The sequence below is a fragment of the Humulus lupulus genome, chromosome 5 (assembly GCF_963169125.1).
Source record: "Humulus lupulus chromosome 5, drHumLupu1.1, whole genome shotgun sequence".
Classification (NCBI taxonomy): Eukaryota; Viridiplantae; Streptophyta; class Magnoliopsida; order Rosales; family Cannabaceae; genus Humulus; species Humulus lupulus.
Window position 1 is genome coordinate 182,764,017 of NC_084797.1, and position 12,460 is coordinate 182,776,476.

At 38.2% G+C, this 12,460-nt stretch overlaps 1 protein-coding gene across 1 annotated transcript; it reads left to right on the forward strand.

The window, feature by feature from the left end:
- Positions 1–2,646: 2,646 nt before the first annotated feature.
- LOC133779747 (uncharacterized) lies at positions 2,647–3,617 on the forward strand. Its single transcript, XM_062219664.1, has 2 exons — positions 2,647–2,718; positions 2,991–3,617. Exons 1-2 carry the CDS (start codon positions 2,647–2,649, stop codon positions 3,615–3,617), a joined length of 699 nt encoding a protein of 232 aa, XP_062075648.1.
- The last annotated feature ends 8,843 nt before the right edge of the window (positions 3,618–12,460 follow it).

Here is a 12,460-nt window from a genome sequence, read left to right on the forward strand (position 1 = left end):
TAATAAAATACTTTTTATATAATTTTTTTCTTCATGCGCTTGTCTTCCCGCTGTATCTTGTGCTAAGTAATTCAGCCCGCATTTTTTAGGTACAACAAAGTTAATTTTGAATGAATTGATATTCATTTTGGGATAAATATATTGTCTTAAATATTAATTAAGCAAAAAATAAGAAAATTAGGGAAAACCCTAATGTGGCGCCACCCTGGGATATTCCTTATCACTGGGATTTGAATTTGTATTTCAAATAATTTGTTTATTTAATTATTCTTTTTAAATATGATTTAAATTAAATAATTAAATAGTTCATAACTGATCGGTTTTATTTTAAATAAAATAAAGATTAATTAAATTAGTTAATTATCTTTATAATCCCTAAAAAAAGCAATATTTTTCAAGAATAAGTTATTTACAGAAGTTTTAACTGTGAGAATCTCTCTCAGAAAAATAAAGCGATAGTTTTTCTAAACCTGAAATCTATTCAAAATCTCGTCTCTTAATCAAACCTCTCCAGATCTCGTGTGTTGAGTACATCTAGAGAGTTCTACATCAACATTTTGAATCCTACATGCCCACACACGTCCTTGTGTGTTTAAGGATTGGTCTGGAAGATCTAGGTGTGAGCTTTCAGAATCTGGATAGGAAAATCGCTCATTTGTACAAAAATATTTGTGTATTCTTGATAGGATACAAGAGGTAATCAATAAACTATTTTAATGTGATTTAATATATCTATATATGTATGATCATGGCTGATATTAATAAAAAAAATTAAAAACTCATTCCTCTGCGTAACTCTGATTTACACTTTTAATACCAACACCTACCACATCTCCTGAGGGAAGACATTGTAGATTCACTTATAATGACATTAGCTATACCATGTCTCCCCACATGGGTGACGTGGTGGACTTTCAATATCTCCTCCCATGGAGTCATAAAATTCTCATTTTGTAGTAGTGTGTGTAGTTTTTGTTGTAACTCTCCCATATGTATTGGGTGTATCGATCATTGACCATTCATAAAGGACTTGATCAAGCTAACAAACTAAACGCAGTCACACATTGTAGTCATCTAATTTTTAGTGTGATTTATTTACATTTCATTGATTTTTCTGCTGGTTTTTATGTGGTTTATGTTATTTATTGCTCGCTAGTGTGAATGTTAGTCCTAGTTTTGTTTCACATCATAAATATCTATTTAGGATTTTTAAAATATATATATTTTAAATAATTTTAATTGATTTAATCAATGAGCCATTAGGTTGCCACGTAAGCCTCTAGCATGAAGTTAACGATGAGATACAAAGGAGCACACCAAAACTATATAATTGTTGGAAATTTTACTATAAAAAAATTAAGGATTTAAGTACAACTTTTTTCCTAAATTTATGTAACCAAATAAATTATTTCAAAGTAGAACTATAAGATATGTAATGTTCTTTACAAAGTAGCTTCCAAGGTGTTGGATAATAGGCAGAAGAGAGTTTTATCTCACATTATTTAGATACACAAAGTGTGTTCATACCAGGTAGTCTTATCTATGACAATATTATGGTTTCTTTTGACGTGATGCACTACTTGAAAAGAAAGAGACAAGGGAAAGAAGGCTATATGGAAATCAAATTGAATATGAGCAAAGCTTACAATAGGGTAGAATGGAGGTATTTAAGAGTAGTGATGGAAAGGATGATATTTGATAAAAGATGGGTGGATTTGGTGATGGGTTGTGTGGTGTTTGTTAGATATATGGTGACTCATGCAGGAAGGGATATGGGTCGATATTTCCAATAGGGGAATTAGGCAGGGCATCCGTTGTCACCCTATCTTTTCATTATGTGTGCGAAGAGATTCTATTCTTTGATTCTCTCTTATGAACACAAAGGGTGGCTAAGGGGATGTCAGATGGCTAGACTGGCACCTGTTATCTCTCACATGCTCTTCACAAATGACAGCTACATGTATTGTAAGGAAAATATTGAGACGGCACAACATGTGGTTAATCTTCTTCGATGTTTTAAGGGAGCTTCAGTGCGAAAGGTTAATTTTGACAAGTCATAGATGTTTTTTAGCACAAATACTTGTTCTTATACTCAGGCACAAGTGTGTTCCTTATTGGGAATGCAAGAAGCAGGGGTGGAAAGTATGTATTTGGGGCTCCATAATACTATGGGGAGGAATAAATCGGTTATTTTGGGGTTTCTCAAGGGGAGGAATTGAAAAAGGGTGCTTGGTTGGGATGGTAAGTTATTATCAAGGGCAGAATAAGAGATCTTAATCAAAACAGTAGCACAGTCCTTACAAACCTATGCTATGAGTGTGCTTTTTCTCCCTTTGGAAATGTGTAGAGATATGGAAAGAATGATGAGTAGGTTTTGGTGGAAGTCGTCTTCTTGTAATAGGATAGGATGAGTGCTCACAAAACAAAGGGAGGTATAGGATTTAGACATTTGCGGGATTTCAATTTGGCTATGCTTGGAAAATAAGCTTGGAGGTTAATGACTAGGTAGGACTCGTTAGTTGGTAAGGTATTTAAGGCAAGATATTTTTCAATAGGGTTGTTCCTTAGTGCTAGATTGTGAGGCAATTCTAGCTTTCTCTGGCGAAGTGTTCTGGAAACTCAAAATTTTATTCGAAAATAAGTGCGATGGAGAGTGGGGTTGGGGAGAGGGTGAATGTCTTGGAGGAGTCGTGGCTTCCTGATCATGATAACCCACTGGTGAGAAATATAAACAAGGTTTCCAATCTGATGAAAGTTGATAGGTGAGAGTCTAATGTAGATGTGGTTCAAGATCTGTTTGAAGATAGAGATGTTGTTTTTATTCTGAGCATTCCGCTGAGTCTTAATGTTACTGAGGATATTTGGAGTTAGGGAGGGGAAAATATGGGTCATACTCTGTGGAGAGTGCTTACTGTAGCATCCAAAGGGATAAAGAAAATGATCACGTTGTGGATAAGTTGGGCTTTTAGCGTAAACTCTAGAATTTGAAGGTGCCGCCAAAAGGGAAGAATTTGTTGTGGAGGGAGGTTTTAGGTTGCTTGCCCACAAAATCACAATTGAAGATGAAGCATGTGGCTATAGATTTGTACTATCCTTTCTGTAATATGTCAGAGGAGACCATCTATCATAGTTTGGTTATTTGCTCATTTGCTCAAGAAGTTTGGAACAGCTTGACGGTAGATGTGAATGCAGATGGTTTTGAAGTGTTTGGGGATTGGTTCGATGCCATCTTTCAGAGATATTATAAGGATCGAATGGGGAAGATAGCAACGATTTGCAAGGCACTTTGGGGAGTGAGAAATTATCTGGTTTGGAACCATAAGGGTACGACTACAGATGCTTTGGTTACATCAGTTTTACTTTTCCTTGAGCAAAGGATTAATGCTCAGGACAGAAACTTGGATGTCTCAATGGAGTCTTTCTTACCAGGGGACGAGAGTGAGCATTGGGTTTGCCATCAAGAGAATACAGTTAAGGTCAATGTTGGTGTAGCTTTGTTTAATGACCCTATGTGTTATAGTTACAGTGTTGTTTCCAGAAGTACAAATGGTCTCTTGGTTGAAACAAAAGTAGTGTCCAAACAGGGACGAATCCAACCTAATGTAACGCCCTACTAATCCAGGACCATTGCACCGTGTGTTAAAAAAATAGTGCTTAACTCGTTAAGAGAATCATTTGGACTTAAAAATGTAATAAAGGTTAAACGACAGTTTAGGTATTAAAAGTTTTTGGTCGATAAGTGGAACTTTTCAATAAAAATGGTTGAATAGTTACAAGGGATCCCAAAAGTTTCTAAGTAGAGTACAATTTTATCAAAATTACAGACTTAGTTGGCCTAAGTGGAAAATTTCAACTAATGACTCTTGCTCCTCAAAATATCTCGACCGTGGCAGTCGAGCAGGCTGAGTATGTACACACAGCTCTACAGCTTTCCAACTCATGGCTGGTCCTGCTTTCATTTGCCCTTACATGCACCACGAAGAACCCGTAAGCCAAGGCTTAGCAAGAAAACCCAACCAAATCAAACAGATATCCAAATGTAACATGTACAACATACTTTATAACCACATAGGTTCACATAGATTTTAAGATAAGTATACGACTCATGCCGAGTAGATGGATATCACATCCTCAAAATGGCCCCGCCACTATGGCAGATATCGCATCCAAGTTCTGGCACCGTCACTATGACATACATTACACATGTAATGCCGATAACAGTCTCACAACCGAGCAATCATGATCACAATTACTTAGTAAAAATAGTTATAACAACATAGGTTCATGCAAAGGAGACATTAACTTAAACAGATTAATGATACGATCATCCCTGTGTCTTATAATTGGGGTGCGCCCTACACTTGGTGCGAGTGTCGGTTTTCTACCTCAAGTCTTGAGTGATAGGGTAAAGTGACGACGAGCACGATCCTTTCCTCTCGAGCCTTGCGATACCCCTAGTCACAACACATTAAAGGATATCCAACAAGAAATAAACCAGTTAAGGACTTCAAGATCAAGTCCTAGCCCCCCTCCCCTCCCCCCACCCTCCCCCCCCCCCCCCCCCCCCGGACCCCAGATTTCACTAAACCAGGTAGTGGAATCGTTCCCGATCCCTTAAGTTTGGGTTCCCATAACCCAAAACCTATTTTTTCCCACTATTACCATTTGAGTCGTGGCTACCCCACAAAAGAGTCATGGCGCTCGACTAGCTAGAGAGTCCCACGACCAAAAATGCGCAACGCGCCAAGCGTCACGGCACTAAGCCAGTTCGAGGCACCTCCTACCTCTCTGAGTTCATGCTAGTTCCGACGACCTAAGAACAACGTCGCGACACGACTCCTCGAACCTTAGAAATTCAAGCGATTTCAGAAATCACAAATCTCCCTAACTCAACCAAACTCGATTTATACCCCAATTTTAACCACCAAAACAGTCCAGCAACACAGATACACAATAAACAACAATCAAGAACCTCTAAAACACCCCCAAACAATAAATTCACTAACTTTCCCCCAAGAACACAAAAGGCAACAAAACTAAAAAATAAAAAAAACAACTTGGATTACCTCAGCCAATTTGAATTCCCAGTGGGATTCCTAGCTTCTTTACAGTTCCTAGTCTCCTCTAGGTTGGAATTCAAGGCTTTCTCTTCAAAATCAAAGAAATCTCTAAGAGAGAGAGAGAGACGAAGAAACGAGAGAGAGAAAAAAGACAAAAGAGTTATTTACTTAGCCTTGGCCTATTGCACATAATGGTCCCAAAAGACCAAACTACCCCTGGCCCAAAAATCTCTCTCAAAGCCTCTTAAGGGTAAAAGGGTCATTTGCCCCCAGTTTCCCTCTAAACCTCAAACTTCACCCATGATCCCTAACCAACTCTACTAATCCAAAAATATCAATATTTCCCCAATAATAACTCATATCCCAATGAGTCCTAATAACTCACCAAATTACCAAAATACCCCTAGGCTCACCCTGAGCCGGGTATTAATCCTCGTTGTGACTTTTATGCCAAGTTGCTCACTAAGATCGCCTCGTGCCAAATATCTCAAATATATCCACATCATAATATGGTCCTACTCATAAAACATATATAATTACAAATATACCCTCAGCGGGTCAAAATTACAAAAATGTCATTTTCGCATAAACAGGCCTTTAAGCACATTTAATACACTTAAATATACATAAGGAGTCATATCATAATATAACTCATATAGTTCACATATATAATCACAATTAAATCATATTAACACATAAACATCCAATTATTCCCTCATGCCACAGTAATCAAGGCACTAAGCCTTATTAGAAAATTTGGGACGTTACAACTATCCCCTCCTTATAGAAATTTCATTGTCAAAATTTACCTGAATAACTCCGGATATTGATCCCACATGTCTGATTCTAATTCCCAGGTCGCCTCCTCAACCTTTCTGTTCCTCCATAACACTTTAACTAAGGGTATAGTCTTGTTCTTCAAGACTTTATCCTTTCTATATAGGACTTGTACTAGACGCTCCTCATAGGACAATTCTGTATGTAGCTTCTGATCCTCATAACTCAGTACATGAGTTGCATCTAATACATACTTTCGGAGCATCGATATATGAAACATAATGTGAACTCCTGACAATGTCGGAGGTAAATCCAACCTATAGGCTACCTGACCAATCCTCTCCATGATCTCAATAGATCCTACAAATCTAAGGCTCAGCTTGCCCTTCTTCCCAAACCTTTTCACCCCTTTCAGTGGTGAAACTCTAAGGAAGACATAGTCTCCCACTTGGAACTCCACGTCTATGTCTACTCTGTGACGCGAGCATCCGAGCTCTAATCTTTTCTATGGCCCCATTTGTCCTCTTGACTGCTTTAGGACCTAAGTATTTTCTCTCACCCATTTCATCCCAATGAATGGATGATATGCACTTCCTGCCATACAACATCTCATATGGAGCCACCCCAATGGTCGTTTGATAGTTATTGATGTAAGAAAACTCTATTAGTGGCAAATATTTACTCCAGGACCCTTCAAATTCCAAAACATGTGCCTGAAGCATCTCTTCCAGTGTTTGAATTGTCCTCTCTAATTGACCATCTATCTAAGGATGGTAAGCTATACTAAATTTAAACAGTGTCCCCATAGCTTTCTACAGACTTCCCCAAAACTTGGAAGTGAAGATGGGGTCTCGATCTGACATGATAGACCTAGGAGCCCCATGGAGGCATACTATTTCTTTCACATAAAGATCAGCATACTGATCCACTATAAAGTTCATCCTTATTAGAAAAAAATGGGTTGATTTGGTATATCGATCCACAATCACTCACGCTGAATCGTGCTAGCTCGTTGTCCTGGGCAATCCAACTACAAAGTCCATAGTGATGTCCTCCCATTTCCATTTAGGGATACCCAAAGGTTGTAGTAACCCTATTGGTCTCTGGTGTTCATCCTTGACTTGCTGACATGTGAGGCACTTAGCCACATACTCAATCACATCTTTCTTCCATCTCAAGCCATCAATATAGGGTTTTCAGGTCCTGGTACATCTTCATGGGGTCTGGATGCAATGAATACGGTGTAGTATGAGACTGATCCAGAATCTCTCATCTGATAGCAGAGTCCATCGGAACACAAATCCTCTCCTTACACCTCAACAAACCCATCATCGAAATAGTATATTCCTTAGCCACTCCAGCTAGGATGTCTCCTCTGTGCCTCGTCAACTAAGGATCATTCAACTGACCCTCATTTATCCTCTCCAAAAGAGTAGATTGCAAGGTGGTGCTGGCTAACTAACCCACCACTAGCTTTATCCACGCTCTAGTCATATTCTCTGCCAATTCCTTTGATATCTGCTTCAAACTGAATAACTTTCTCGGACCTCTCCGACTCAAGGCATCTGCCACCAAATTAGCTTTCCCTGGGTGGTAAAGAATCTCACAGTCATAATCTTTCACCAACTCCAGCCAACACCTTTGTCTCATGTTTAGATCCTTTTGGGTAAGGAAATACTTTAAGATTTTATGGTCGGTGTATATCTCACACTTCTCCCCATAAAGGTAGTGCCACAATACCCTCAATGCAAAGAACATTGCTGCTAACTCCAAATCATGCGTAGGGTACCACTGTTCATATTCTTTCAGCTTCTGTGATGCATAAGTAATCAACTTCCTGCCTACATAAGAACAAAGCCTAACCCCAGCCTTGAAGCATCATAGTAAACCACAAACTTCTTCTGATCTGATGGAAGACTCAGTACTGGAGTTGTAATCAATCGTTGCTTCAACTCCTGGAAGTTGTTCTCACATATGTCTAACAACACAAACTTCTGATTCTTGCGTGTCGACTTTGTCGGTGGTGTAGCAATCCTTGAGAACTCTTCTACAAACCGTTGGTAGTATCCTGTCAATCCAAGGAAACTTCTGATCTCTGGGGCACTTCTGGGCCTTGGCCAATCTCTCACTGCCTCAATCTTGGTCGAATCAACCTTAATTCCATCTTTGCTAACAATGTAACCAAGAGAGGTCACCTGAGGTAACCAGAACTCATACTTCTTGAACTTCGCATACAACTTGTGCTCCCTCAACCTATGAAGTACCAACCGAAGATGATGCCCGTGTCCTACCTCTGTTTACGAGTAGACTAGGATGTCGTCAATGAAGACATTCACAAACTTGTCCAAGTAGTCTCCAAACACCCTGTTGATAAGATCCATGAATGCTACCGGGGGATCGGTCAGTCCAAGCGATATGACCAAAAACTCATAATGTCCATATCTCATGTGAAATGGCGTCTTCAGAATATCCTCATCTCTGATCCTCAACTAGTGATAACCAGATCGAGGACCAATCTTTGAGAAAACTGTCCTACCACACAACTGTTCAAACAGGTCATCAATCCTTGGCACCATTTACTTGTTCTTGATAGGCAGCTTGTTCAATTCCCTGTAATCGATTCACATCCCTAATGTCCCATCGTTCTTCTTAACAAACAACAATGGTGCACCTCGCGGTGAGAAGCTAGGTCTAATGAATTCCGTATCTAGTAACTCTTGTAACTGTACCTTCAACTCTGCCGGACCCATTTTGTATGGTACTCTAGATACTGGTTACTTCCCTAGTGCCAACTCTATAACAAATTGGTGAAAACCCCAGTAGGCCCTCTAGGAACACATCCAAAAACTCACAAACCAATCTGGTCTCTACTAACCTAATTGGCACATCCCTAGTGGTATCCACTATGCTCACTAGGAATCTTATGTAACCTCCTTGCAATAGGTCTTTAGCCTTCAGTGCGGAGATCATAGGAATACGAGGCCCGTCCACAGCACCCACAAACACAAACGGGTACTCCCCCTCGGGTTCAAAGGCCACCATCCTCCTCTTACAATCTATAATTGCCCCATACTTGGCTAACTAATCCATGTCCAAAATCATATCAAAGTCCTCCATAGCTAGCTCAATCAGATCTACTGACTACTCTCTACTATCCACCTCTACTGGCAAGGATCTAATCTACCTCCTAGAAACTACTAATTCCCTAGTAGGAAATAAGGTCCCCAAACCCACAACATAGAAATCATAAGGCCTACACAGTCTATCAACCACTCTAAATAAACGAATGTGTAGCACTAGAATCAATCAATACAGTGTAAGTAGAGCCAGTGCTAGAAATTTGACCTGTCACTCCCAATGGACTAGCCTCAGCCTCTGACTGGGTCAGCGTGAACACTCGAGCTGGCATCAAACTATCATCTTTCTTATGCTTCTCTCTCTCCAATTACGGGAAATCCCTTTGAAAATGTCCCACTACCCCGCAAAGGAAGCATGCTTTAGCACAGCATTCTCCGAAATGGCGCCTCCTGTACCTGGCACATACTGGATAACTCCTCCAGGCCTCATTGCCTCCCTGGCGGCCTCCTTGAGTTCCCTGACCCCTCTTGTCAAGACATAGAGTAGTAGAAGTGTCAGGGGTCTTCCTCTTCTGGTCACTAGGGCCTCCTCCCCTACAAGATCCAATAAATGGAGGCACCATATCACTACAACAATTCTTCTTATATATTACATTAAAATATTACGTATTTTTATAAGTGTTATTAATAAATCCTAAACGAAAGAAAGTGATCCCCGCCTTTTCTCCTTCTAAAAATTAATGAGGCGGCAAATGAAAATGATCCCCGCCTTTTCTCCTTCTAAACGAAAGTTGCTTCTCATTTTTCAATATATGCATAGCACACTTTCCCTTTCTCTCCCTCTCTCACGTCTCTGCCCAAGCCAATTGACCACTTTCTTCCTGTTAGGGAGCCGCACGAGCCACACCACAAGGAAGCACGACCACCTAAACCATTTCTCCATATCCTCGCCTATGAACGCACCATCCTCCACTGGTTGCTTGTCGAAGTCATGCGCCTCTATGAGATTCGAGGATTTTTCCAGCCACCTCTGTCCTCCATTTATGGAGCTAGTTGCACGGTTGGATTCAGCTCTTCTTTAGATTCAAAACCCTCTCAAGGATCGAACCCTTAGATTGTCGGAGTCACCATTGGTTCTTTGATGGTGTTGGGTTCTTGCGAGGCAGCGGGAGATAAGGTGTCTCTCTTTCTCTCTTTATTCTATCAAGTGTTTGATTTTATATATTTTCTCTTGTGTTTTTCCATGAATAACCCTAAAATTCCTCACTCACTCACTCCTTCTAATCTCTCCCTCTCATGTATCTCTCTCTCTCCCCATCTCACTGATACCTCTCATCTCTCTCTCTCTCTATCTGTTACAGTTCTCTAGTGGTTACGAAAATAGGAAGTGGGAAATTTTGGTGAAGCTTTCAGGGAAGATGGGCTCGACTTCGATTTGGACGGGGCTGTGTTTGTAGGTAATATGTTTTATTCATTTTTTCTGTAGATCAGTTCACTTAATATTATTGCCTTTCTCTTGATATTGACATTTTCATTTGTTAATGCAACATATTGAATCATATTTGTTAATGATTGCCTTTGTAACAAATTGATATGCTTTTGCCTGTTTTTACCGATTCTGAGGTTAGTGTAATGTGTGAGAATAATGTACAAATTAGGGTAAGGGAAGCATTTAAAGATGTACAAATTAGGGTAAGGGAAGCATTCTAGCAAGTGGGTTTTATTTAAGATGCATGTTAGACTTAAAATTGTTCATAAATCATATTATTTGCATAGATTGATGTGGTAAATAACTTAAATGTATCGAAAACTATATTTTATGCTATAAGAGAATTTGAAAACTAATATTGGTGGGGCTTTAGTATGATTTATGCTTACTTAGTTGTGGCAGAGGAGTTGGTTCGTAGTAATTAGTTGGAGAATGCCAATAGGGTCCTCTTGTGGGGTGCCAAAGGTATCTGGGCTTTAGTATGATTGGAATATGCTTGCTGTACCACCAACTGGCTCGCACAAGGTAATTTTCTGCTTTTCTATTGTAGTGTGCTTTTTTTTAGCACTTGTCTTTTGTTGTTTATCCTTTTCTCATTTTCCAAACATGCATGGTTCACTCGGGTAAAAACTTGTGATCTAGCACTAGTATTTGATATTTGAAACTAAGTTGTAATTGTATGGCAACTTGAGTGCATAGGTGGGTTATTTAGTACAACTTGTAGTTGGTTTTACTCTACTTGTGACATTGTATCTTTTAACCTAACTCCTTTTTGTATTTAAACAAGAAAAATGGAAGTACCATTTTTTTTAAGAAGCTTTTACTTGAATGTGTAACCAAACTTGTAAATTTTAATTTGCTTTTTACTTCTCTTGTTATTGTAGGAAGAAATGCAATGGATGGCATGGAAACAGTTGTTAGAATTTGAAAAGTAAGAATCTATACTATATTTGTGGTAAAACTTCATTAATGGTTTTCAATTATCCTCGCTATTGCTCAGTAATAGAGAGGAAATTTTAATCGCTATTTCATAGAATATTAGGTTGATATGCATACATATATATGGTATGTCATTAAACCAGCTTTTTTCTACTTGGTTATGTTAGGCTGTCATTTTGTGAGTGACTTTATGCAAAGAGTAGCAGCAAGTCTTTTCAACTGAGTAGCATTTATGGATTTAATTCATAATTAAATATTTTGATACCAAGACCAAGTCTAACACCAGATGAAAGAAAACCCTAGTATTAGACATTTACCAAAACATATAACAAAATAATAATAGAATAAATCAAGTGAGAATTGTTTTTTGTTTTATCAAAAAGAAAGAAAGGGGGCCTAGTTCCATTACCCAAGTGTGTAAACTTTGTTGAGACCCATGATTTAGTTTCTATGCCATTAATTTTTTAATGCTTTCCACAATGAATTGTGATAAGGTATTTCGTTTGTTTCCAAATGATCAAGTAGTTGAGTCTTTGGAGACCTTGAATTTGACTGATTTATTTGTGGCTTTTCTTGTTGCTGCTATACATGTTTAATGGAATAGTTAAATCCTTTTGTAAGGTATTTCTTTGATTAGTCTGAATACAATGTGATTGAATCCTACATTACTTTGTTTTTTTTCACTATTAATGGCAATTATGAGGAATTGTATTGCATAGAGATACTCTTTAAATCTCCATAGAGTTATCTGTGTTTTTTTCTCTTTTGTATTTTAATATTAATATTTTACATTGTTTTTGTTTTTAAATGAGATGAAAACTTATAAAACCAATTTCAAGTTTTTGATTCAATCGTTGTTGTGTCTCTAGTTAGTTTTTTGGTTTTTATATTTTATTAAGTTTTTTTATTTATATTTCTATTTGATAGTTTTATTTATGTATAATTTATGCGTTTATATTTATATGGATATTATAGACTTGTGAAAATGGTAAATCAATGTATTTTATTGATGAATATTTTAAGAGCCTCTAATGTTAGACATAGAGCCTGATTTGATGTTATAGTGCTTGTAGTCTCTTCTAGTTTTGTACAAATTAAGCATTGTAAAATAATTCTTT